Source organism: Corythoichthys intestinalis, chromosome 10, assembly GCF_030265065.1.
Source record: "Corythoichthys intestinalis isolate RoL2023-P3 chromosome 10, ASM3026506v1, whole genome shotgun sequence".
In the NCBI taxonomy this organism is placed as follows: domain Eukaryota; kingdom Metazoa; phylum Chordata; class Actinopteri; order Syngnathiformes; family Syngnathidae; genus Corythoichthys; species Corythoichthys intestinalis.
In genome coordinates this window covers 21,463,669-21,491,051 of record NC_080404.1, presented here as the reverse complement: position 1 = coordinate 21,491,051, position 27,383 = coordinate 21,463,669, and the positions used below count along the sequence as shown (strand labels likewise).

Genomic DNA, 27,383 nt, shown 5'->3' with positions numbered 1-27,383 from the left:
TGCGCCTTATAGTCCAAGCATTCTAACTTGCGCTGTTTTTTTGTTTTTTTTTTTGCAAATGAAACAGATTTCTCTCTAGCTCAGTTTTTGCGGTTTTGAGCATTGAGAACGAGTTGGCGGGCTTGATGTGAAGTGGGACCTCATTTATTGCTTTGAATCGTCCGCCATTACTCTTCAGTGCCACCTCGTGTTCACCTTGTGCATATGCAATCTTCTGAAGACACACACGATCAGAGCAGGATAACTTCATTAAATTTAATCTATTTTAGGATCTTTTAATATCTCCAGCAATGTGTTCGTCTCAGATGCAGACCAGTTCGGTCTTGCTCCTATCAATCTTCCGCTCGCTCCCTGAAATAAGAGAAACGTATATACTGAAATCAAAGGTAAGGATGGTTTGTTCCAAAGTTTTGGAATAAAGTGTTTTCATGCGTGCCGTTTGGATTACCAATCGGCATTAACCACCTCTCTAGTTCAAAATAGAATCTTTATCGGGACAGGCTGGATCGGGTGACAATATTGCAAATAGGGTGTATACATTCCGGTCACGCTTTTAATACAAATAACAGTGTCCATGTAAACATATCCGGCCATTTAAAAAAAATTTTTTTTAAATATGGTGCCATTTGGACATAACGGGGGACATTTTTTGCTAAAGTTAACCCTTCAGCCTAGCTTTGCATGACGTTGGATACTTAATGAGAAATAATTTTACAAATAAACCTTTTGAAATGATTTATTTGATATATAGCTCTAACAGAGTGGACATGTTATGGTCAACCACACTTAACGTACGTCATAAAACTGCTAAATGATTTTTAAAGGAGGTCAAAAATATAATTGCTTACCACCGTTACATTTCCCGCCACTGGTGTGATGTTATCACAAAAGCGTGATCTTATCAATACAGTAAATGGGGCATTTTCTTAAGGGACACTAACACAACAAAGTGTACAGTGACACTGGGGATGAACAAAAAACTTTAATAAAATATTTTAATTAATCTTTATTTTTATAATTTATCCAGGACAATCAAACCATAATTATTTGGAAATTTATTGTACTTGTACTATTTTTAGGGCTGCAGTTATCAGTTAATCAATGAAGTAACTAGTTCGAGTAATCAGATAAGGTACATAAATTAAAATACCTGAGCTGAGCCTCAAACGGTGTAAAAAAAAAAAAAAAAAAAGAGAGGATCTAAGTACAACAAAAGAACAATTGGCTAACTTACATAGCTAAAGTCCACTAGCTTCAATGCTATAAAATGTTTTGGGTTTTTTAACAATGCTCTTAGCAAATGGTTCAAACACATATTCCCACAAAATACAGCTAAATATTATTAACGATTAACTAAATTCCGAATGTATTCAAAAAAACATTAGCTCAAACAAAAACTTATGTTGGCCTTAACAGAGAGCAGCTGGATTTAGCCATGTGAAATGAGTTATGTCATTGTTGTTATGTCAACAGTGAGTTGCCACTAGAGGGCAGTGTATCCATCCAAGTCAATAAAACTAAATGCAAACACTTTCAAAACAAACCATCACAACGCCACTGTAACTAAACGAATACTCGGAGCAGAAAAATTTGAATTTTTTTTTTTTTTTTTTTTTCCCAAAATCAAATTACCCAAGTTAATCGATTAATTGTTGCAGCACTAATTATTTTTTAGACTGAATTTGAATGAAACAAAATTTGGGACGTAGCAAAATCCCATAACCTTTTAAAAAAAAAATAGAGGGAGTACACTTGAATTTACAGTATAATAGATGACAAATTACATGATTTACAAATAATAAGTTACAGTATTTGTCCAACTTTTGTGAAAACACAGCTTAATTTATACTGTGGACACAAATGGCGCCCTACAAAAAAAGACTCACCTAATGTTGGAAACACACGTTAATATGTTTAGGTCCAGGGAACAAACTCCATTTCCGATATTGGTCTTAAATTGAAAAAATACGGACACCCTTATTGACAAATACATTATTCAATATATGACTGTGAACTGTATAGATGGATTCAGTATGCTCATGTACGCATGGACAACATTACGCAACATTCTCAGCATCAGGCTTCAGGGACAAAATCAAGGTCACGCAGCTGTTTTGGCCATAAAAGGTTTGTCCTTTTGCTCATTATCAGAACTATGCCAATGATGCAGTAAGTGAAGGACATTTGATAACATGTTCTTATTGCGATGAAGTATTTAATTGCAGACTTTTATGCCTTTTAATAAAACAGTTCTTGTCAAGAGTACTTCATGATCTGAACTTTCTGAAGATCAGGAACAGATTAAAATCAGCGAAACAAAGTCATATCAGTATTTTTATTTCCAGGGTGTTACATTAAATAATAATTACAACAACAAAAGTTGAACAAAAAACTAAGACATGTAATACATTAACACAATAAAGACAACAAACACACACAGAGAAACGATTATTAAAAGGCAATTAATAACTTTGACAGTACAGGTAGTCCCCGGGTTATGATGTACATGACTTGCGTGATTTCAACTTTACGACGCCGGAGTCTCGTCCGCCATTTTGTCTCCAGTTGTTTTTTCGCATAAACAGTACCTTTTTGTACCTGACAGCATTCTATTTTTTACTTTATTAGTATGACGCATTCTAGCCTCAATAAACGAAGTTTTTCAGCTTTACAGACAGTAAACAAGGCAATTGTGCTTTTTGAAGCTTTTCCTTCACTTTTGACAATTTGTAAAACTAACACATATGTACACTTATGTTTAAAACGAGACACATTTTAACAATAAAACACGACACAAAACCATTGGTCTTCAAACATCCATCTAATCTGATCAATATGTAAATTTTGTAGAATAAATTAGCCTAATTTGCCAAGCAAAGGTCCGCTAGCTTGAATGCTAACGTATATATAATTCTTATAGCAAATTGCTCACACATAACTCCACAAACTGTAGCTCTAAACTTGATTACAAATGCATCCGGGGGAAAACATATACAAGGCTGAAAAAGCAGTTTCTGCTCTTGCACCCCTCTTTGAAATAAACCGCTGTATTTTAAGCCAAAAGAACTGTTGTTTGATTGCAGCAGTTTCATGGCGCATTAAGCCCCCGAACTGTTCTTAATTTGTCCGTTTTACCCTGGAGACCTCTGTTTACAGACAGCACGCAACTGCTTTTGTTTCAACCCAGCCATAAAAAGAAGGTAAGTAATTATATTTATTATTTAAAATGTCTGTCATTTTTGCTTAGAATCATGAATTGGTGTCTAATATTTAGTTTAAAAAAGAAAAAAAAGAAAAAACCTATAACATTATTCACTCATATATTTCTAACTTTTAAACAAATTATGTCACAATGAAAAAAACTGCCCGTAAATAGGTCTGTTATCTACCTCATAACTATTGTATTTTATTTTATTTTTTGCTACTGTCGCATTTCCTCCGATATTTTAGATGATAAAGAATCGATCCAAACAAAGAAAATGGGGGGAAAAAATGTTTAAAAGGGTAAATATTTGAAAAAAAAATAAAAAACCTCGACCACTCTTGGATGTCTGCGATTTCTGCATCGCAACCCTTGTTATATTACCGTGTTTCACCCATATAATCCCCAAAAGGTCCTGTGGCTGTGGCCATTCACAGCTGTCTTGACACTCGGTGATACATGCTACACTGAGTTTTTGGATCTGAATATGGTAAGTACGCGATAATATCTCGTTAAAATCATGGTGTCTTTAATTATGCTCTCATGCTCTCACCTCCAGTTAGGGTTTAGGGTTTATTTTTTTTATTGCCCTCCTGTTTAAAATTTTTCTTCCCCCAGAAAATTGAGATTTTAAGCTTTCCAATAATGTTTCACACATGCATATAGGACAATTTATAAATCTGGCCAAATTGGGGGTCTCAGAGCGGAACTCCAAATCACCAGGTGTTTTCCGCCATAGAAAAACATATTAGCTGAAACAACTTACAGCCTTATGTGGGCCAAACCAGATCCATGTCAGACATCTGAGCCTGCTTAATTATACAAGGCAAAAGTCCAGCCAGATCCAACGCTGAGGGCAGTGTCACAGACTTCATAATGTATTGACGGGACACGGGGTGCGGGGCTGATAAATAGAGGGCCTGCATTGTTGGCGAGGCCGTCAAAGCTGACCGAGTGAAATCACAAAGAGCTTTTTTCGTTGAAAATTTTTGTGAAAAAATGCTTAAATCACAGAATTCTTTATAGATATGGACGTTTAAACAGTCTCGATTCTTGGTTACAAGCCAAAAAAAAAAAAAAAAGTGCGGTCAGCATTTATTTTACGTAAATATGTTGAAATACAATGCTAGTCTGTTAGTAAATGTAGCTAGCGGCCACCTTATGTAAACAGCTTTTCCGGTGCAAATTCTGGTGAGTGCAGTGCAGGACCGATCTGACCCGTCAATACCATTGTTACCATTATTAAGTCTATGGCAGTGTATCCTCCATCATTACACAAAATACTGTATTGGCCCGAATATAAGACGGCCCTGATTATAAGACGACCCCCTCTTTTTCAGTGTTATTTCAATGCAAAAAACACCGTCTTATATTCAGGCCAATACGGTACAATACTTTTGGACTTTTTGGGAAAGGTATTTTGAGATTTGGGGGTACTTAAAGGGTTCATTCCAATCGCGGAAATTCGGGCTATGTCGCCAGCGTAGGAACGGAAAGCGTCCGTAACCCGGAGACTACCTATAGCTACTTTTCTGTTTTATTATTTTACAAATATACATCTAAAAATGAATCTGCAAATGCGCCGTTGCCGAGTGTCCAATGGTGAGTAATCCACAGGTCACTTCCTGTTCATTATAGGGCATTTAGAGGTTACTTCCTGTTGATTTTGTGTCACGTCCTATTCATTTGGGGACATTCTTGAGTCAAACCCTTTGCAGTAACCCAGAATCAACAGGAATTGACCTGTAAATCCTCCAAAAGGAAAATGAGGTGACCGAAAATCAACAGGAAATGACTTGACATGCCCCAAAACGAAGTCATTGCCTGGCATTAGCTGCCACTGATGATCACTGACGTCTAATCCGTTTGAAGTGGGAGGGTGGCAGCGAATGAACGACTGTTCATTCGCTGCCACCCTCCCACTTCAAATGGACTGGACGCCTCCGAGTGATAAACACATTCCAATTCATAGCAAATAAGGAAAATAGCTTGTTTGTGGAATATCATAGAATGATTTCCTAACCCACATATCAATAATTTTTGTATCGACATATCATGAGATCACAGTTATCGTGAGCCTTGTATCGCAAATCCTGTCGTTAGGTGCCCACCCCAAATAATCTTTGTACAGGAAAAACAATTGTTTGGAATATACAGTACTTATATTCAGCAAGCAGTCATGTTATGGCTGCTTTTATCGAATGACAAAAAAATTTCATATGATGTCACTTGAGCAGATGTGCCAGCTGATCCTGCAGGTTTTTCGAATGCTCCACACTGAAGGAAAGACGAGGAAACGTCAGGTGATGTTATGGCTCACAGTCGAGCGTGGGTCGTCTTTTAGAAAAAGGCTTGTGTTTTGACTTACTTTTTCTGGATGGCCTCCTGCCTAAATTTAAAAAAAATAAATTAAGATTTAAAGAGAAAGCAGTTTCACATAAAATGCTTTTTAAAATGAATTCATGATTATTTACAGCAGGTAGAAAATGACCTACTGGTATTGTAAATGCGTAGTGATGATGGACATTTTTCTTAGACTCTGTAAGACAGATGACAATTGATTAATGGCAATGGGTAAATATTAATAGTTGAACTGTCCAATAATATCGTCCAATTAAAGTATTTAAAATAATATCAGTGGGCTGGGTTTTAATTATCAATTATTATATTTAATCGGCCCGATTTCTAATCACTAATCCAGGGTTTATGCGGGCCATTAAAAGGCACAAAAAGTCATTAAATGTTTTTTGTTAGATTCAGGCCTTAAAAAGCATTAAACCAAATTTTCGAAGCACTAAAAATTATGTAAACTTGATGGTTTAAAAAAAAAAAAAAGTTTTTTTACGTAATTTTTTTTTTTTGAGTTGTCTGATATTATCGGGCAGCCGATATTGTTGGGTAGCCGATAATATCGCCTGATGAAAGCATTTTAAAAGGATATCTGATACTATCAACATCGATTTTGGGCCAATGTGCATGTTGCATTTAATGTAGAAGCTTTCTACCTCAGTACAAGGGCTGGTCACAGCTTAGCACAGCATCCATTAGATGTCTCCAAACTAGGATATTTGGAATTTGTAATGAGAGCAGACCATTTGCATTGTAAATGTTAGATGAACAAAAAATGATTGAAATAATGAATTATAAACTCATTACATACAGTCCTGTGAAAAAATTAGGACACCCCATTAAATATTCAGTTTATTAAGAAATGTCAATATCAATGTCTTATCTTGTTTTCTCTGGAAAAGAGTGATTTAATTGCAGGTACACAACAAAAATTAACATTGTTTTACTCATTAAACCAAATACAGTGCTGCTCGAAAGTTTGTGAACCCCACAGCGATGGTCAGATTTTTTGTAAAAAAAAAACTAAAATAACCTTATTAAATGTTAAGTTATACCCAAATCCACAATACTGACATTCCAAATAATGGACTGAAACAAAAGAAATAGTTATATTGTCATTCTTTATTTAACAAAAGTGGTTGATTTAAGAAAAACTCAGATATCATGTGTGCAAAAGTATGTGAACCCCTTCAGTTAATAGGATATTGCGCCTCCTTTTGCAGAGATTACCTCAACCAAACGGTTTCTGTAGTGACTAATCAGCCTCTCACATCTACTTTGGGGGATTTTTGCCCATTCTTCCTTGCAGAACGCAGTCAGTTGAGAGAGGTTTGATGGGCGTCTGGCATGAACTGCTCGCTTCAGGTCCCGCCACAGCATTTCAATGGGATTTAGGTCAGGACTTTGACTGGGCCAGTCCAGAACACGAATCTTCTTCTTTTTCAGCCATTCCTTGGTTGTATTGCTGGAATGCTTTGGATCATTATCATGTTGCATGATCCACCTTCTGCCAAGCTTTAACTTCAAAACAGATGGCGTCAGGTTATGTTCTAGGATTTGACAATATTCCTCAGAATTCATGATTCCCTGGACTATGTGGAGTTGTCCAGGTCCTGAGGATGAAAAGCAAGCCCAGATCTTGACATTCCCACTTTCATGCTTCACTGTTGGGAGAAGATTCTTTTGGTGGTATGCAGTGTTGACTTTTCGCCAGACATGGCGGTTTTGGTTGTGACCAAACAGTTCAATTTTGCACCTACATCAGTTGATGAAAACTCTTTTTAATTTAGTCTCGACAACACAACTGTTAAAAAAACAAAAAAAAACTACTGAATTGATTGATTAGGAAATCAGGTTGAAATAATAGAAAATTCCAAAATGTTGAGGGGGTTCACAAACTTTTGAGCAGCACTGTATATCAACAAAAATGCATATTCTAACTGAGGAAAAAGTTAGGACACCCTACCACCTAATAGCTAGTGTTACTCCATTTGGCTGAAGTAACTTCAGTGAGACACTTTTTGTAGCCATCTATCAGTCTTTGGCATCGGTCTGAAGAAAATTTGCCCCATTAGTCAATGCAGAATACTTTCAGCTGTGAGATGTTTGAGAGGTTTCTTTCATGTACAGCCCTTTTCAAGTCACCCCACAGCATCTCAATGGGATTAAGATTTGTGCTTTGACTCGGCCATTCCGGGATTCTCCATTTCTTCCTTTTCAGCCACTCCTTGGCGGATTTACTGGTATGTTTTGGGCCATTGTCATGTTGCAGCGTCCAGTTTCACTTTAGCTTTAATTTTTTTACAGATGATCTCACATGTTCCTCAAGCTGCAGCAAAGCATCCCCAAACCATGACACTTCCACCTCCATGCTTCACAGTTGCTATGAGGTTCATTCCTGAAATGCTGTAATGGGGTTACGCCAAACATGTCCTCTGATCTGGTGTCCAAATAATTCAATTTTACATTCATCTGTCCCAAGAACATTATTCCAGAAGTCCTGGTCTGTGTCTATATTCACTCTGGCAAACTTCAGTCTGGCCTTCATGTTCTTCTTGGAGAGAAAAGGTTTCCTCCTTGCACACCTCTCATGAAGGTTAAGTCTCTTTCTGATTGTAGAGGCATGCCCTTTCACATCAACAGTAGCAAGAGCCTGCTGTAGTTCCCGTAATGACATTTTAGGGTTTTTTGGAGACTTCTTTTAGCATCTTGTAGTCTGCTCTCGGGATAAACTTGCTTAGTCGGGCAGACCTGGGCATGTTGGCAGTTGTTTTGAATGTCCTCCACTTGTAGAACATTTTCCGGACAGTGGAATGGCTGATTTTATATTCTTTTGAGATCTTTTGAAATCCCTTACCAGACTCATAAGTGTCTACAATCTTCGTTCTGAAGGCCTCAGACAGCTCCTCTGATCTAACCATGTTGTTTTCACTCACTTCAACAGTCAGGGGAACACCAAACTAAATGTGGGGTTTAAATAAGGCAAGCCTCCTTCAAAACACTGGGTAATGATGTTCTAATCATGCGCACCCGATGTGATACACCTGTGTGTGAATTTAGCCATTTTAAGTGGGATTGAAAGTGGGGGTGTCCTCATTGATTCCTCAACAGAAATTGCATTTATTTAAAATTACATTTTACAAAAACTTATTTTAAAAAATACTTTTTTTTTTCAGTTTTAATTGTTTAGTTCTATTACTAGAATCTCCCAAGATTGTTAAAATTGATATTAAATATCCATATGACCAAATATGTTAGAGAAGACACAGGCTTCCATCGGGTGTCCTAATTTTTTCACATGACTGTACGTCATTCATTGTACTGAAGCTGTGTGCCTTTGAGCCAGAACCACTGTGTGAGCCTTATGTGATATGGCAGTGCCTTATTGGCACTTTGCACTTGCACGTGATCCAAAAAAAAGAAAAACCTGATGTTTGCATTATTTTCATTTTAACAATAAAAATAGTGGTGCAGTATTGGCACTTTATTCATAACTTCAGTTGAAGTTGTTGTCTTATTTTTCACAGAATATTTATTGGAAAACCTTAAAGTTGTTACATTTATCATTATTAAAGTATCCAGTGAGGCATCACAATACAATTAGCCATAATATGTTATGTGCACGACCACATATACCGGTATCAGTTTGATATCTGTATCGGATTTTTGAAGTTGGACAATATCGGGATATCAGTTATCGGTTAAAAAGACATTATCGGACAACTCTATGTACGGTTTGTGTGTGTGAAACTATCTACAGTCAGGCAATGGCATTAAATTAGTTAAAAGCTAAATAAAGAAAAACATACAAAAGTGACTAATGTCTTCAAACAACCCAAATGATTTCTTCATTCATACTTACATCCTCAGAGTGCAGGATAGCATCCTCCTGAATGACCATGTTTCTGGCCGCTTGGCCTAGAAGCTGAAAGGCATCATGTAAAATATTAGACATTGTTTGGACAGACTATCGACCCCCCCCACACACACCCAAAAAAAAAAAAAAAAAATCACATTATTTCTGTTTTACATATACTTTAATAACCTTTGATGCCATTTTTACCAGGTTTTCAAGGCAACTTGATTTAATAAAACACCTCGTACAAACCACACCACTACAAACTACACCCACATGATGCTACGGTGTTACAGTCTGATGCATGTCATAGATATCACATGTATATGGACCTAGATAAGAAATGACAGACTCAGCGGCCATAAGCAGATTTTAAGGGGGGGCCCGGCCCCCCTGATGGCCGAAAAGTGTCATTGCATGAAATTGACTTTCCTGTATATATAAAGTTGTAAAGCAATAAAACTGCAACAAAAATGAATGAAATGAAGAAAAAATATATTTTTATAATGGGTCAAAATAATTTTTCGAACAGATCATGTGACTTTAGACGATCATTTGCTTTGCATATAATTTTCAAAAAAAATAAAATAAAATAGGGGAGGGCAATTTTATTTTTCAAATGATTTTTTTCCTTTGATTAAAAACTTTTTTTTTATTGTAGCAACTTTTTTTGGGATTGAATGATTTAGACACAAATGCCCTATCCATAATATGGCCCAAACACAAAAAGGATTGCTTCAATCAAATAAAACTTTTTTAATGAAAAATTAAGTGTTCGAATGCAAATCTTTCAATCTCAAATATTTTTCCTTATTCAAAAACGTTCTCTATGATTGAATTTCTTTTTTTGATTGAAGTAATGTTTCTTTTGAAAATCCATTTTTTGTATGAAGCAACTTATTTTTTGATTGAATAATTAAGACAAAAAGGTCCTAGCCCAAATGTGGCTCAAACACAAATCAACATTACTTCAATCAAAAAAGTTACTTCCATCAAAAAAAACGACCCCAATCAAAACAAAAAAAAATCAAAGAAAAATGGCTTTCACATGCATTTTTTTTCAGTTTCAAATTTATTTTTGCATTTAAACACTTTTTTTTTAAGCGACTTTTTTTTTATTGAAAATATATATTTTGATTGAAGCAACTTTTCTTTTTATTGAAGCAACTTTTTTTGGGATTGAATAATAAAGACACAAATCTACCTCCATATGGCTCCGCCCAGGGGATACAATTTTTGACTGGGGGTATATACATTGGAACGACACCGGCGGGCGTACCATATTCAATGGATGACAATCTTGGCTAAAAGTATAGCTGTCCTAAGCAGTCTGATTTAGAATTCCCCTCAAGAATGATGGGAAACAAAAAAAAACGCTCATTGTCAACTTATTATTATAAATATTCTAATTCTAAGTTTAATTTTATGGCTGACACTGCGTTCTGAGGTCATCAACATGTTGATGCCCCAAAAGTCAAACTCCTCCTATGTCGGCGGCGTTATTAAACAGCCGCCATCTTAAAGCTGTAGACTTCTCAGGCAGGCTCTGTTGTAGTGAAAATAAGGTAACTTTTAAGGTTTTTATCTAAAATACTCCTAATTGGGCAAAATCTTGACTTGAATCTATCTTTAAATCCTGAAACAGTTTAAACATTTTCACATGTTGAAAGTAGACAGAAGGGAAATAAAGCAATAATGCAGTAACAGGAGCAATTTTAACAACTTTGACAGTTGATTCATAACATTAAATGACTTTCAATGTAGTTATGTTTATGCACGCCCCTGTGTCCGCAATACCCTTGTGTCTAGTTAAGTTTAGGGTAAGGAATCCGGCTAGGGCCTATTTGCCCAAAAACCGTTTAAACTTCACATAGTAAACGAATTCTTTGCGCCCATGTACCAACAGCAGGCGTGGTTTGCGTTCACAAAGAGTTCTCCAAATAAGGAGTCTTGTCGTTCTTCTTGTTTTTTTCCATTTTGATGTGACATTCCCGTGACTGCTAACCCGCGAAATTGTCAACAAAACAAATGTGACTGCGGCGGATGTAGTCCAGTGGCCTATACTACGAACGAAGTTCAACCTCCCCAGAAGTAATCCAGTTTATCAGCGGGTAACCGGAGTTGACAAAACGTGGTTGTCTACGATGCTGATTATGAGGTTGATTAGTCGAACCTGTGGCAACCCAGTCAGAGTTTATGCGCGTTCACATAAAAGGGGGCGGAGACCAGAGTCAAACACTACTTGTGACGATGGCACGGGCACCTTACTTCACGGAGGAGGAATGCGCGATAATCATGCGGAATTATGAGGAATTAAAATCCACCCTCACCGCGAAATCCAACACCGCTTCCGCGAGTAGAGGGTCTGTTGGCAGCGAATTTACAGATCGTGTGATTTGTGAATGCGTCAATATGCCAGTTTACTTATGTCCATGAAAAGAAATAAAGCCTGCTGTCAGGACAATAAAATAAGATTTGGTACTTTAAATGTAAGAAATAATTTATCGTGCATCACCACATGAAGCAGGATGATTGTATTTTTAGTCCCATTGACTGTGTGAATACGTAGGTCCTTTTTTTTTTTAGTTTGGGCCCTAAAAAATCCAGCCCAACCCGGCCCGAGCCCGATCAATTAACTTGATTTGCAGGCCCATATTCTATGTTATATTTGTGAGGACTTAGGAGGAGAAGGAAATGCGGGGATGCCATTCGTTGTTGCGTAAATTAAAGCCTGTCTTTTGTAACGAATTTTCACAGTTAAACAAGACTGTAAGATGCATATTCAATAAACATTTATATCGTTTATTTTTGTGCATCTGTCCTATCAGTGGATTTGACATTTATTCTAATCTCTTCGAGTTGGCAGAAAAAAACGCAAGTTTTCTCAATGTTTAAATAGTCTACATATTTCTATGATTATTATAAATGCATTTACAAAACGAAATAACGCTGGAAAATTTCGTTAAATATATTTCTTGTATGAGAGCAAAGCTCAGCATTCGTTTACATTCAGCGATTTTAACAATCAATTTGAAGCGTTTCCATACCCCACTCCGAATCGCACGGCATACAGTGTTCTTACGCAGATATTCAGCATCACGGCTGGAATGCATATATTGTCCCTGGCGAAAGCGCGCACGGACAAGCACACAATCTGCGCGGTTGTGAGGGCCTGACTTCGGCAGGTTACATTAGTGACGTACGCCTCGATCAGCTGGCACAGGTAACGAATTCCCTTAGCTGAAAATCTATATCTTTCAAGGAGAACATCTTCCGGGTACGCCAGCGGATTCCGGCGGTGTCCAAAAACCCGTGCCCTCCGAAGAGAGCCCCTCACAATCCGCACGCCTATGTCGTATGGGTCATCCAGGTACACTGTCATTGTCAGGAGGACACATCCATGGAGGAGTGCTGTTTAAATATAGCGTGGTTAATTAGAATTCTGGGGTTAAGCAAGATCTAATTCTGAGATGACCAGGTTTGGCGTGTGTTGCCATGGCAACACTACTCGGTTCCAACATATCCACCTTTCGTAGCCTTGCTTAGCTGCGAACTTAGGTCGCACGTGATGAAGTTACACTCGAAGTTACCCTGCTAAGCCAGAAAACCGGCTTCGTAGTATAGGCCACAGGTCACTGAGATGCACGAAAGATGGCGGCTCAGGTGATCATAATAACGTAGCTAACAAGAACCGATAATGGTAGGCGTGGCTAAACAGTGGATTAAAAGACTAATTTCTCGTCATCTGCGTTTTGCCAAATTATTGAATATAGTCGAATCGTCTCAAAATATGATTCTAATTCACATAATAATGCTATTTAAGACTTTTTTAAATCCTGTCCTACGCACTTTAAGTGACATTGGTGGCTTTTAGAAAAAAATCCTTTCATGTGCCTACATTAGGTTTGGAAGACCTAAAATGACCAAGCAGCTTTTGAAAAACACGGAAATTCTTCATCAAACAGTCAATTCAAGCAAATACTTCCACTTCAATGATGTTCACGTAGCTCCACTTCAATGTAAAGTTGCTAGGAAGGCTCAATAACAAAACGTATCGACTTACTTCTTGGCTGCGGGAAACTTTAAGCACCTGTCGCGTCAGAGCAATCACGTCCACGCTGCAAGAACCCACTTTATCCGATAATAAGCCTTTAACAGACTGACCAAACCGAGGTTGAGCTTCGGTGGACGCCATCTTTGTTTAGCTACGGACGAACAACGTAAAGAGAGCAGGGACAAAATAGTGCCGTTTTTTAATTTTTTTTTAAAATCTTTTTTCAGGAAGTGCTGTGACGTCTCATGACTCGCTTTTTTTTTTATTTTTTTTAACCGGTGTTCTGCCAAAATCTGCTACATCGGCGAAACGTCTACATTAGTCGAATTTGACGCCCAAAGTACTACCGCGCGCTCTAAACTTGTTTTTTTTTAATGCATACAGGAATAACGTACTAAAAGATGCCTGCAGAAAATACTTAAATGTAGTTAATGTGGTCAACTGCTTCAAAACTAAAACAACAACAAAAAACAATGGTTAAAAGTATGAGAGGGTAATACATGCAAAAAGTATCTTTGAGGCAGTGAAAAGGTTCTAAATAACTAAATAAAGACAAAAATAGTGAGTACTCGCCACTTCTAACCGATGTGCGCATGCGTGTGGATGCATGCGCAAGCGCACTGAGCATTGTGTAAGACGTTTCGCCGCGTAGTAAGGAACGGCCGAACACCGGTTCTATTTCTTTCTACCCAAAGCCGTTTCTACCACTGCCTTTCATATTTTCATGTTGCCAGACGAGTATGTGACGCGTTATAAAATAAAGTTCTACCTTTAAACTGTTTCTCTCCTTCCTATTGATGTTGTGTGGGGGGAAATTCCAACAAAAACATTGCATTGAACACTATGGAATAATTTTACTCCATGGTCAATAATATTGGACCCACAAAAAACCCTAAACCCTAACCCACAAACAAGTCTTTATTGGACCCAATGACAGTGAATACGACCCACAAAGTCTATGGGTCATTTATTTATTGTGTGCCATTTGTGTCCCAAGTATAAATTAATCTTACAGCTGGGCAAATACTCATTCAACTTTTTTTTTTTAATGTATTATCAATTGCTGTCTATTATAAATTCAAAGAGTACATGCTCCTAAATTCTTTTTTTTTTTTTTTTTTTTTTTTTTTTAATTTACTTCTGGTAAAAGCTTGCTGTGGATTTTTGCTATGTCCCCAGTGTGTTTCATTCAAATTCAGTGTACAAAATATCTAAAATAAGAAGAAATAATAATAGTAATTGTTATAATTTTATTGTGTTGGATAAACTATATTTAATTATGTGTTGTTTTTAAATTAAAATATATTATTTAAAATTAAAAAAAAAAAAAAAAAAAAAGGTTTTCTGCTCATCCCCAGCGTCACTGTCCACTCTGTTAAATTGTGTTCGTGTCCCTTGAGAAAACTCCCCATCTATTAATGACATCACTCTTCTGCAATAACATTACACTAGTGGTGGGAAATTTAACTGTGGTAAGGAATTTTATTTTTTACCTCCTTTAAAAATGAGGCTTTTCAGTTTTTTAAAGTACATTCAGTTTGGTTGATTATAACGTGTCCACTCTGTTAAAGCTATATGCGTATCAACGAAATTAATTGAATTGAATCATTTAAAAAGGTTTATTTGTAAAATTATTGATTTCTCATCAAGTATCCAAAGACACGTTAGCTTTTATCCTGGCAAAGCTAGGCTGAGGGCTAACCCTCAGTTAGTGTCCACTCTGTTATGTCTAAATGGCACCCTATTAAAAAAAAGACCCATATACAGTATAGGACCCAATACCTATATACAGTGGTATAAAAAAAACCTGAACCTTTTGGAATTTCTCACATTTCACACAAATCACACAGATGAAAAAACAATGTCTGCTTTAACTAAAACCACCAAAACATTTATAGGTTTTCATATTTTAATGACGGTAGTATGCAAACAATGACAGAAGGAGAAAAAATAAGTATGTGAACCATCACATTTAATATTCCCGCCCCTTTGGCAGCAATAGCTTCAACCAGACGCTTCTTGTAGCTGCAGATCAGTCTGGCACATCGATCAGGACTAATAGTGGTCCATTCTTCTTAACAAAACTGCTGTCGTTCAGTCAGATTCCTGGGATTTTTGGCATGCCACAGTCATCTCAATAGGGTTCAAGTCTGGACTTTGACTTGGCCACTCCAGAACGTGTATTTTGTTGTTCTGAAACCATTCTGAAGTTCATTTACTTCTGTGTTTTGGATAATTGTCTTGATGCAGCATCCATCCTCAGGTTTTCCTGGAAAACATTTTGATACACTTTTGAATTCATTCTTCCATTAGTGATTGCAAGTTGTCCAGACCCTGAGGCAGCAAACAGCCCCAAATCATGATGCACCCTCCACTGTCCATTGACAGGAAGTGACCATATCAATCTGCTTGGACACAAAATGTTACATTTGAATGCCCGTTAATGCTGAAACCAATTTAACATGCCACAGGGAAGTTTTGTAGACTCCTGTTATGTTTGTTCATATTGTGTTTATTGCCAAAATGCAACTAGACAGAAGAAGGTCTAGGGGCGTCATGCACACATTCACACATATACAAACAGTTTTACATTAGTCAATTATACGTACATACGGTGAAGCAGACATACTAATCATCATTCTAGCTGCTGTCATTATTACATTTTATGTAACATTTGGACTACTACATGATTATCCTTTTTGTATGTGAAATGTATTATGAAGTACACATTATATTTGAATGCACTATTCCACGCTTTCAGCGCTGTTGTATTTTGTTTAAAGTGGCACAGTTTCAAGGATATGACATTGAAGGAGCTGCTTAAAAAGGTGTTCTGCTGCTGCTCAGGGCCTCTCTCCACCCTAGCCACGTCTGCTCTAGATATTTCAGCCACATAAAATGGATTGGGTTCTGTGTCTATATCTATCCGTGTCTTTTTTCATAGGGCTGATCATTTTAACATTAAATTTAAAATTTAGAAAGTCAATGCATGGCTTACAGGAGCTCCCATGCCTCCCATCACTCCCTTTCATCGGCAGTCTGCTGAGTCTAATAAGCGAACATCAGCCTCACGTGCTTTTCAAGAAACTACAGGAGAAATATGGCCCGATATATTCACTGATGATGGGCTCCAATAGATTAATTATTGTCAACCAGTATTCACATGCCAAAGAGGTACTGCTGAAGAAGGGCAAGATATTTGCAGGAAGACCAAGAACCGTGGGTACACCTTTGTCTTTCTTCATGATGTTGTAAAAACAGTTTGAGTGAGTGGACTTTCATCCTTGAAAACATGTATTATCTGGTGTTCCTCTCTGTGGAATTCAGGTAACGACAGATGTGCTGACCAGGGATGGGAAAGATATTGCTTTTGGAGACTACAGTGCAACCTGGAAGTTCCACAGGAAAATTGTCCATGGAGCTCTCCACATGTTTGGACATGGGTCTGCTTTAATTGAAAAGATCAGTGAGTAGTCGTTTAAATATACAGTATGTTTTCTACTTTTTTTTTTTTTTTACATTTGAGTTACTAGTGCTTGAAAGTAGATTGTTTCTACAGTTAAGTCAATCACGGAGACAAATATTGAGATTTTACATCATCCTAAATTTAGAACAAGGGCATTTTGGAGTTGATCTCTGTAATATAAAATACTACCAGTATGGCCCCGACATTGCTCGGGTTTGTGTAACGTGAACGCAATACAACCGAATGGCAGATAAGATATACTTTCTAAAGAGATGCAACTGTAATGTAGTACAGTGATCCCTCGCTACTTCGCGCGTCAAACTTCGCCCCCTCAGTCCATCGCAGATTTTTTTTCAAGTAAAAAATAAATAAATAAATAAATGCAGTATTTTATAGAGCTGTCCCAATCAGATCACATAGTCTTTCACTCACGCCCCTGCTGCTTTTCTTGGTCAGGCAGTGCACTGGAATTGCTTATTAAGGTTAACGATGATTGACAGACGTTAAGATTGTATTTTGCCAGACACACTTGGAAGGCGAAACTTCAAAGCGCCGCATGCGCCAATCATCGTTTAACTTGTTAAACCACAGGTGTCAAACCGATTCCAGAAAGGGCGAAGTGGGTGCTGGATTTTGTTCTAACAAAAGAAGAAAGAGAGTTTAACCAATGAACTTTCTGCTGAAACAGTAGCACCTGACAATGATTAACTGATTACACATGTAAAAGATCTGATTGGTATAAAGGTATCCTCTTCATTGGTTGGAAAGCAAACCTGCAACCACTTGGCCCTTTCTGGAATTAGTTTGACACCTGTGTATTAAACAGTTGCTGTGGCAACTCACTGTGTGAAAGTGAGCAGCTTGAGCAGGTTTGAGTGGACTCACTCAATGAAGCATTTAGTAAAGACAAGCGTTTTTCTACTTTATTCTTGTTTAAAAATATTTCAGTGGGACAGGAACATGTTTAAAACTTATAATTATTACATTTGAAGTGCTTAAAAACTATTAAAATATATATCGATATATATATGGGTTTTTGTTATTATACTTTGGGGAAAAAAGTGAAAAAACACGTCGTATAAATATGTCTTTCCAATGCTAAATCTGAATAAATACAATGGACACACACACAAAAAAGTGTACTTGGCGGTTTTTCACTTATCACGACAGGTTCTAGTCCCCATAATGGGGCACAATAGTACCAAAACAAACCATTACCAATACCAAACCAAACCACAACTACCCATGAACCATTGCGGGTGTAGCACATAATAAAAAAAATAGTCGCTACAGTATGAATATTAAGCCGAAATGAATCTTGGCAAATTATGTTACTTTTGAATGGAGGTAAAATATGCGGACTGGACATAAATTGAGTTTGTGACAAAATTTTCCAGATTACACTTAATGGCATCTGTCAAATAAAGTCTTACCAAAATTGCCACAAACTAAAGATGGTTGTAACATTTGCTCCTTCTGTTCAGTCTGCACACAGGCCGACTTGCTTTGCTCCATCATGCAAGAGAAAGCTGCTTCTGAACAATCAGCGGATTTTTCTCCCGAACTAATGTGCGTGGTCACCAACGTCATCTGTTCACTCTGTTTCAACTCCACGTACTCCGTGGGAGATCCTGAGTTTGAGTCCATGCTTCAATACAGCCAGGGTATTGTGGACACTGTTGCCAAAGACAGCTTGGTGGACATTTTCCCATGGTTACAGGTCAGAAAACAAAACAGTTTAGTTTTTAGTTAAAAAGAATGTGTTTCTTAATTAAACTTTCTGAAAAGTTTTAGCCAGAATATTGTCAAAAACATTCAAGTTGCTTCGTATTATTTTTATTGCTTCACTGATTGTGTTAAACGTGTGAATAATATCGTATAAAATTGAATGATGGCTATTGAATTGAATCGAAATGTGGCAGACATTTTAATGTCAGCAATTATTGTATCATTGTCCACAAGAATCGACGTTACACCGTCATGAATTTGGTGATTGACAGCAAACTAAAGTTTGTCAAACAAAATATTTCAATTATGAATATACTCATTTTCATCATAACCCATTTCATGAGTTTTATCACAACTATATAGACAAGTATATGAATAAAGATTCTGTTGAACCAAAATTCAAAAGCAACTTATTTTTATTGGTTAATTTTCATGACATTTTAATATGTAAAGTATGTTCATACCCTACTAAATTGTGCACATCCAGCTTACGTGTGTTGTGGTAGTCAGTAAAATGGAATTTGTACATGAAAATACCTATTGACGGCAAAATACACCCAATCCGTTTCATCTGGAAGGGGCTGGAAACGATCAAAAGATCAGTTGAAATTAAATGGACGTCTATTACCGTCAATGGCAGCCAAAGAGCTGCACTATGTGAAGCCACAAAACCCCAGAAAATAAATCAATAAAATTCCCAGAGGAAAATACACAAGGGCCACACTCAATTAAATGTCTTGATTCTTTTTTTTCAATTTATTTATTAAAATTGCGGGCTGCAATCGGCCCCTGGGCCACACCTTTGAGACCCCTGGTCCTAAATAAACGTTAGAATGTTTTTCAATATTTTATTCAATTTGCCTGCAAGACTCAACCAGGACAGGATAAGTGTGCCAAAATCACTGAAAAAGTTCATATGTGATATCATTTATTAGTTCTGAAGAGTGAATGTTGTCAAAATCTGGAATGAAAACACTTACATGGAGTAGATAAGTAGTCCCGTCAAATCATTAAAAACAACCATTTCAATTTGCAGGCTTTCCCAAATGCGGACCTACGTCTCCTGAAACAATGTGTATCTGTGCGAGACAAACTTCTACAGAAGAAATATGAAGAACACAAGGTATGTCTTACCATGTCTGTCTGTTCTAAAGTCAGCAAAGGGAGGTTGTAGTTACATTGTGTTACATTTACCGTTTACTTGAGTGACTTTTTGAGAAAAATGTACTGTTTTTCCACACTATAATTCAATGAATGGCCTATTTTTAAAACTATTTTCACGTAACGGGTGCACTGCACTATTAAGGGGCAGTAATAGTAGTGGTTGGAAATGCGTTATGCATCTACTAGATGGCGCTGCGCTAAAGGGAATGTTATGCCGTTATTAACCAATATTCATCTATATCAGTGGTTCTTAATAGAGATGTCCCGATCAATCGGCATCCCGATCGATCCGGCCCGATCACGTCATTTTCAAAGTATCGGAATCGGCAAAAAAATATCGGACATGCCTTTTTTTAATATACATATATATATATATATATATATATATATATATATATATATATATATATATATATATATATATATATATATATATATATATATATATATATATATATTTTTTTTTTTAAATTAAATCATTTTCTAATTGTATTTAACGTTACAGACATAATGTGTTACACTCTTCCAGAGTCTTTAGTTTAAGCTTAAGGTAGGGTTATCAAATTTATCGCGTTAACGGCAAGAATTAATATTTTTTACATTTATCACGTTACAATATTTAACGCAATTAACGCATGTGCTGCACAACCCACTCATGCATTGTCGCGTTCAATCTATAATAGCATTTTACCCATACAGTATATAGAGCTAAAATGCAGCGTAAAATGAGTAGAGTGAATTTTGGCAGCCTTTGGAGCCTTTTTTTAAATGGTAAAATCCTTACAATTCCTCTCCCAACGATTAGAATAATCGTGGGAAGCAATGTGGGGAAGAAAGGTAATAGTTGATCTTTTTCTTAACACCCTGTGTTATTTCCCAACGCAGAGAAAATATATCAATTGGTACCACGACGCACAGTCATGGTTGCACTTCCCATCATGCATTTGTGCAGAAGTTAAATGGCTACAGTATCATTTACTGAAAGCTCAACAAATACACTAGATGGCAATATTTAGTCACAATATACAAAGTCACATTTATCCTTTAAGAATTACAAGTCTTTCTATCCGTGGATCCCTCTCACAGAAAGAATGTTAATAATGTAAATGCCATCTTGAGGATTTATTGTCATAATAAACAAATACAGTACTTGTGTACTGTATGTTGAATGTATATATTCGTCCGAGTTTTATTCATTTTTTTCTTAATGCATTGCCAAAATGTATATGATCGGGAATGATTGGTATTGAATCGGGAGCAACAAAAAAAAGCAATCGGATTGGGAAATATCAGGATCGGCAGATACTCAAACTAAAACGATCAGGATCAGATCGGGAGCAAAAAAACATGATCGGAACAACCCTAGTTCTTAACCTTACTAAAGGTACCGAACCCCACAAGTTTCACATGCTGAGTCATTAAACCCTTTGGAATTATCAAAACCTACTGTATATATCGAAGATAGCAAGCTAATAATTTAGCAAATTCCTGTTGAAAATTCTTCTCATTTTGACAGCATGTTTTATAAACAAGTCAAAATTTGTGACCACGCTACCCATTGTTCTGTTGTATTCTCTCATACCAAGTGCGAGTCAACCTTCTACCGAGCAAACCGGTTCCTCCTCCAATCAGATCGAGCCTAGATTTAATCAGCGTGCGAAAATAGGGCTCTGCGTTTCTTTACCTTCGCCGAACCCCTTAGATTTACTCACCGAACCCCTGGGGTTCAATCGAACCCAGGTTGAGAACCACTGATCTATGTAAAGGTGCGCCGTTTATTGCAGATAATACAGTAGTTTTACCATGCCATACTTTTTATGTTTACTTGAGTAGATTTGTGAAAAAGAAACACTACTCTTATTCTGCTACTTTGGGCAACACTAGTCATTACTTTTTTCCTCTATTCTACATATTAGACTACTTTTGCCAAAGATAGCGAAAATCTGCCAGGCTCTACCAGTTTCACCAATGAGATGTCGTAACAATAATCACATGACTTCATTATACCAATCTGACATTATAGTCACAAACTTGCAGTCGGAAGTCCTATGGTCACGCAGACCTATTCAATCACCCGGCGTCTTTAAATCGCCGTAAATTTTGTTTTAACTTTTTGACATAGAGCGCTGCCACAAACATTACTTAAAGGGCGGAATTCAACGTCTCTCCCAGTTTTTATTTGGCACCAATAGACCACTGAAAACCAGAGATATGATTATTTTAATTTCATGGTAGGAAATGTTATCTCCACTAGAGGGCACACATGCTTATTGAATTGGTGATTTTTAAATTCTGTAGATTTTCTAGTTGGAATTCAATGATTTTTATCTATTTTTGGCCTAATATAGTCATGTAGTAGAATATGCGTTACAGTATAACAGTTTATATCGATGGCGTTGTGCTGGGGAAAAAAAAAATATATCATTGCTTACTTTTTTAAAAATCAGACATTGTAAGCAGTTACTCATTACTTGAGTATTCTTTTCACCGAATAACTTTTTTACTTGTACTTGTGTAAATTTTTGGGATGACTTTTGAGTAATATTTTAATTGATTTTTCTCTGTACAGTATGTCCAATGTATCACAAAAGTGAGCACACTCCTCGCATTTCTGCAGATATTTAAGTACATCTTTTCATGGGACAACACTGACAAAATGACACTTTGACACAATGAAAAGTAGTCTGTGTGCAGCTTATATAATAGAGTTTATTTTCCCTTCAAAATATAGCCATTAATATGTAAACCCCTGGCAACAAAAGTGAGTACACCCCTTAGAAACTACGAACATCCCTAATCCAAATTGAGTACTGCTTGTCATTTTCTCTCCAAATGTCATTTGACTTGTTACAGGAGTGCTGTCAACATTGCTGCAGAGACTGAAGAGGTGGGGGGGTCAGCCTGATAGTGCTCAGACCATACGCCACACTCCACATCAAATTGGTGTGCATGGCTGTCACCCCAGGAGGCAGCCTCTTCTGAAGACGGTACACAAGAAAGCCCGCAAACAGTTTGCTGAAGACATGTCAACTAAGCACATGGATTACTGGAACCATGTCCTATGGTCTGATGAGATGGGCGGGCTTTCTTGTGGACAGTCTTCAGGAGAGGCTTCCTCCTGGGGTGACAGCCATGCACACTAATTTGATGTAGAGTGCGGCGTATGGTCTGAGCACTAACAGGCTGACCCCCCCCCACCACCTCTTCAATCTCTGCAACAATGCTGACAGCACTCCTGTAACGAGTCACATGGCATTTTGGAGGGAACACGACAAGCAGTACTCAATTTGGACATTTAGGGATGTACTGTACGGAGTTTCTAAGGGGTGTACTCACTTGTTGCCAGGAGTTTAGATATTAATGGCTATATTTTGAGTTATTTTGCGGGGAAAATAAATTAACTCTATTATATAGGCTGCACACAGACTACTTTTCATTGTGTCAAAGTGTCATTTTGTCAGTGTTGTCCCATGAAAAGATATACTTAAATAGCTGCAGGAAAACGAGGGGTGTACTCACTTTTGTGATACACTGTAAGTAAGCTTTATTTATACAGCATCTTTCTCAGACAGTCACAGGGCACTTTACAATTTCAACAGACAATAAAAATGATTTAACTTTAAAAGGCAAGTACAACTCAGTAGTAATCATAACAAAGACAAAGACAATTAAGCAAAGGCTGGACAAATAAATATGACTCAATGTGCTTTTTGAAGGAGTCAACAGACTCCATCGAACGCGGAGAGAGTAGAAATCTCCTCTAGTTCGAAGCCAAATATGCAGTACCACGAGTAAATTCTGATCCACAGACTTCGAAACCAGAGCTGGGGTGTAAGCGTGGATCAGATCACACCTACGGAGGAGTCTGACCATGCAGAGCTCTAAAATTTAAAATTAAAATTTCACAATTTATCCTAAATATACGGTACTGTCAGCCAGTGAAGAGGTTTAAGAATAGAGAATATATGTGTCCTTCTATTTGAACAGGTCTGAATTCTTGCTGCAGTGTTTTTGGACTAATTGCAGGCGAGTCAGCTCCTTCGTGTTCAAATATGAAAACAATACTGTTACAATTGTCCTAAAACGAAAACACAAATGCGAAAGAGTAAGCTATCACCTGAGCTATTCAGTACACAGTGTGCACAAAAATAGTGATAATAATAATAGTAAAACATACATTTTATTTCTAGGCGCATTCATGGTCACCGTACAAGATAAAAAGTAAAAATACTAACAGATAAAAGCTACAACCCAAAAAAAAAAAAAAAGGGTTAAATGTGACTCATGGAGGGAGCTCTTGAGATGATGCGGGCAGCAGTGTTTTGGACAAGTTGCATTTTATGGATAGATTTGTCGGGATGCTAATAGAGTTGCAGTAATTGATGCAGGATTTGACAAGGCTATGAGCCAGAGTTGCAGTGTTCTTAGGTGAGAGGGACGGACATAGACAGGAGATATTGCAATGCTTAGGCTAAAATACGCTGAGCGTAATGCTATTTATATGTCTCTGATATGAAAGCGCACTATCGAGGATGACACACAGACTCAACCTTGGGTGAGGAGGAAAGAGTTGTCATTGGAAATTGAGAACTTTTTTAGTCACAGAACCAAATGTCATTTTACTCAGGATTCCCTTTAAGAGTGTTTGATTTTGAGTTTTTGGGGGCAACGGTGGAACAGGTAGTTGAGCGAGTCATCCACTGATTGAAGGCTTGTGAGTTCAAGTCGAGGTGAAACCTGTGTCTATTGTCGTTGTACCCTCGGGCAAGGTACTTCACCCTACTTGCCTTTGTGAGAACAAGCGGTTGATGAATGTCGGAAGGGCCGATGGTGCTGATTGACTGCCTCGCTTATGTCGGACTGTCCCAGGGCAGCTGTGGCTACAGTAGTGGCTTATCACCAGCGAGTGCAGAGTAAGAGAATAATGCAACGTAGAGTCTGAGTGTCCAAAAAAGTGCTAAATAAATCCAAAGCATTATAATTATTGATAGGATTTAAATCTTTTGTCTTCTCGATTCACTACGTATCATCAGATAATTCAAGTCCATTGTTGGATGCAAGATATTGGGAGGAGTGGGCAGACAAGGAGATGTTGCATGGTCTGATAGGATTTAAATCTTTTGTCTTCTCGAGTCACTATGTATCATCAGATAATTCAAATCCATTGTTGGATGCAAGATATTGGGAGGAGTGGGCAGACAAGGAGATGTTGCATAGTCTGATCCACTCCGCACAAACAAATGTTTTGATAGTGTAATAAAGCTACTAATTGCCGTAGCCATGTCAACAAATAATAAAACTGGACTAATTCTCTGCTGTGTTTTGTGTTTTGACATGCTATGACTCACAGGCAGAATACAGTGACAATTTGCAGAGAGACTTGATAGATGCTCTACTCAGAGCCAAGCGACACGCTGAGAACAACAACACACCAGAGATGAGTTCGGAGTCCTTGGGGCTTAGTGATGATCACATCCTTATGACCGTGGGGGATATCTTCGGTGCTGGAGTGGAAACCACCATGACTGTACTCAAATGGGCCATCATCTACCTTATCCATAATCCTGAGGTAATGCTTGTGAACAAAAGGTTCAACTTCGAGTTAAATGTGAGAGGTTTCAATCGGTTGTTAGGCCACAAACTCTTATGAAAGCAATTGTTTCATCCGTAAAAACTGTTTAAAGGTTGTTTGTAAATCGGTTTTCAGATATGCAGTTTCAATTTGCCATGTGAATAGTAAGTTTGTGTTTTCAGGTACAGAAACGTATTCAGGAAGAGATGGACCGCAAATTAGGGAAAGAACGACATCCCCTCCTAAGTGACCGAGGCAGTCTGCCATACCTGGAGGCCACAATAAGGGAAGTGTTGCGGATACGTCCAGTTTCCCCTCTTCTCATCCCTCACGTGGCCCTACAGGACACGAGGTATACTCAACAATGGGGCTCATTTTGGGGCATTCACCGATACTTTGACTATGCTAAACAGACAGCTAACAACATGGCTGTCTTGAAGTAATAGTATACTGTACACTGGTTGAGAGCGAAGTAGCCTATCGAAATACAGTAGCTCTCATATTAATAATATAATATTATTAATACTATAATATGATATTATAGTGTTGTATAAAAAGCTATATAGTGGGGAGAACAAGTATTTGATACACTGCCGATTTTCCCCACTTGCAAAGCATGTAGAGGTCTGTAATTTCTATCATACGTTTTCTTCAACTGTGAGGGACGGAATCTAATACAAAAAAACAAAAAATCACGTTGTATGATTTTTAAACAATAAATTTGCATTTAATTGCATGAAATAAGTATTTGATACATCACAAAAAAATCGAACTTAATATTTGGTACAGAAACCTTTGTTTGCTATTACAGATACCAGACGTTTCCTGTAGTCCTTAACAAGGTTTGCACACACTGCAGCAGGGATTTTGGCCCACTCCTCCATGCAGATCTTCTCCAGAGCCTTCAGGTTTCGGGGCTGTTGCAGGGCAACACGGACTTTCAGCTCCCTCCATAGATTTTCTATCGGGTTCAGATCTGGTGACTGGCTAGGCCACTCCAGGACCTTAAGATGCTTCTTACGGAGCCACTCTTTAGTTGCCTTGGCTGTGTGCTTTGGGTCTTTGTCATGCTGGAAGACCCAGCCACGACCCATCTTCAGGGCTCTCACTGAAGGAAGGCGGTTGTCAGCCAAAATCTGGTGATACATAGCCCCATCCATTCTCCCCTCAATACGGTGCAGTCGTCCTGTACCCTTGGCAGAGAAGCAGCCCCAAAAAATGATGTTTCCTCCTCCATGTTTCATGGTTGGGATGGTGTTCTTGGGGTTGTACTCATCCTTCTTTTTCCTCCAAACACGACGAGCCGAGTTTAGACTAAAAAGTTCAATTTTGGTCTCATCTGACCACATGACCTTCTCCCATTGCTCTCTGGATCGTCCAGATGGTCAGTGGCAAACTTCAGACGTGTCTGGACATGCACGGACTTCAGCAGCGGGACCTTGCGTGCGCTGTAGGATTTTAATCCATGACGGCGTAATGTGTTTCCGATGGTTTTCTTCGACACTGTGGTTCAGGCTCTCTTCAGGTCATTGACCAGGTCCTGCCTTGTAGTTCTGGGCTGATCCCTCACCTTCCTCATGATCAGTGATGCCCCACGAGGTGAGATCTTGCATGGAGCCCCAGAACGAGGCAGATTGACCGTCAACTTGAACTTCTTCCATTTTCTAATAATCGCTCCAACAGTTGTTACCTTCTCACCAAGCTGCTTGCTTATTTTCCTGTAGCCCATCCCAGCCTTGTGCAGGTCTATTATTTTATCCCTGATGTCCTAACACAGCTCTTTGGTCTTGGCCATTGTGGAGAGGTTGGAGTTTGTTTGTTTGAGCATGTGAACAGGTGTCTTTTATACAGGTAACAAGTTCAAACAGGTGCAGTTACTTCTGGTAATGAGTGGAGAACAGGAGGAGTTCTTAAAAAAAAAAAGTTGAACTAAGAGCCGAAATATTTACTAGTTGATAATGTATCAAATACTTTCATGCAGTTAAATACAAA

General features: G+C 37.8%; 2 protein-coding genes across 2 annotated transcripts in view; one reads left to right on the top strand and one right to left on the bottom strand.

Moving 5' to 3' along the window:
• Positions 1 to 5,139: 5,139 nt before the first annotated feature.
• On the bottom strand, positions 5,140 to 13,619 carry borcs7 (BLOC-1 related complex subunit 7). Its single transcript, XM_057848690.1, has 5 exons — positions 13,471 to 13,619; positions 9,414 to 9,476; positions 5,698 to 5,741; positions 5,571 to 5,591; positions 5,140 to 5,479 (listed from the first exon to the last, which is right to left on the bottom strand). Exons 1-5 carry the CDS (start codon positions 13,600 to 13,602, stop codon positions 5,428 to 5,430), a joined length of 312 nt encoding a protein of 103 aa, XP_057704673.1. The 5' UTR covers positions 13,603 to 13,619; the 3' UTR covers positions 5,140 to 5,427.
• Positions 13,620 to 16,323: 2,704 nt separating this feature from the next.
• The window catches only part of LOC130922581 (steroid 17-alpha-hydroxylase/17,20 lyase), a 15,144-nt gene continuing 4,084 nt past the window's right edge, over positions 16,324 to 27,383 (top strand). The window contains exons 1-6 of the mRNA XM_057847425.1: positions 16,324 to 16,680; positions 16,789 to 16,927; positions 18,412 to 18,647; positions 19,692 to 19,778; positions 25,170 to 25,388; positions 25,574 to 25,743. Coding sequence (XP_057703408.1) covers positions 16,360 to 16,680; positions 16,789 to 16,927; positions 18,412 to 18,647; positions 19,692 to 19,778; positions 25,170 to 25,388; positions 25,574 to 25,743 — 1,172 coding nt within the window. The 5' untranslated portion in view covers positions 16,324 to 16,359. The remainder of the gene's footprint in view (positions 16,681 to 16,788; positions 16,928 to 18,411; positions 18,648 to 19,691; positions 19,779 to 25,169; positions 25,389 to 25,573; positions 25,744 to 27,383) is intronic.

Coding starts and splice junctions, on each gene's coding strand:
- borcs7 (XM_057848690.1), bottom strand. CDS start 13,602: ATGGCGTCCACCGAAGCTCAACCTCGGTTTGGTCAGTCTGTTAAAGGC. Junction 5,592..5,697: donor ACTACGCATTTACAATACCA/GTAGGTCATTTT, acceptor TTTTAAATTTAG/GCAGGAGGCCATCCAGAAAA. Junction 5,480..5,570: donor CAGGAGGCCATCCAGAAAAA/GTAAGTCAAAAC, acceptor TCTTTCCTTCAG/TGTGGAGCATTCGAAAAACC.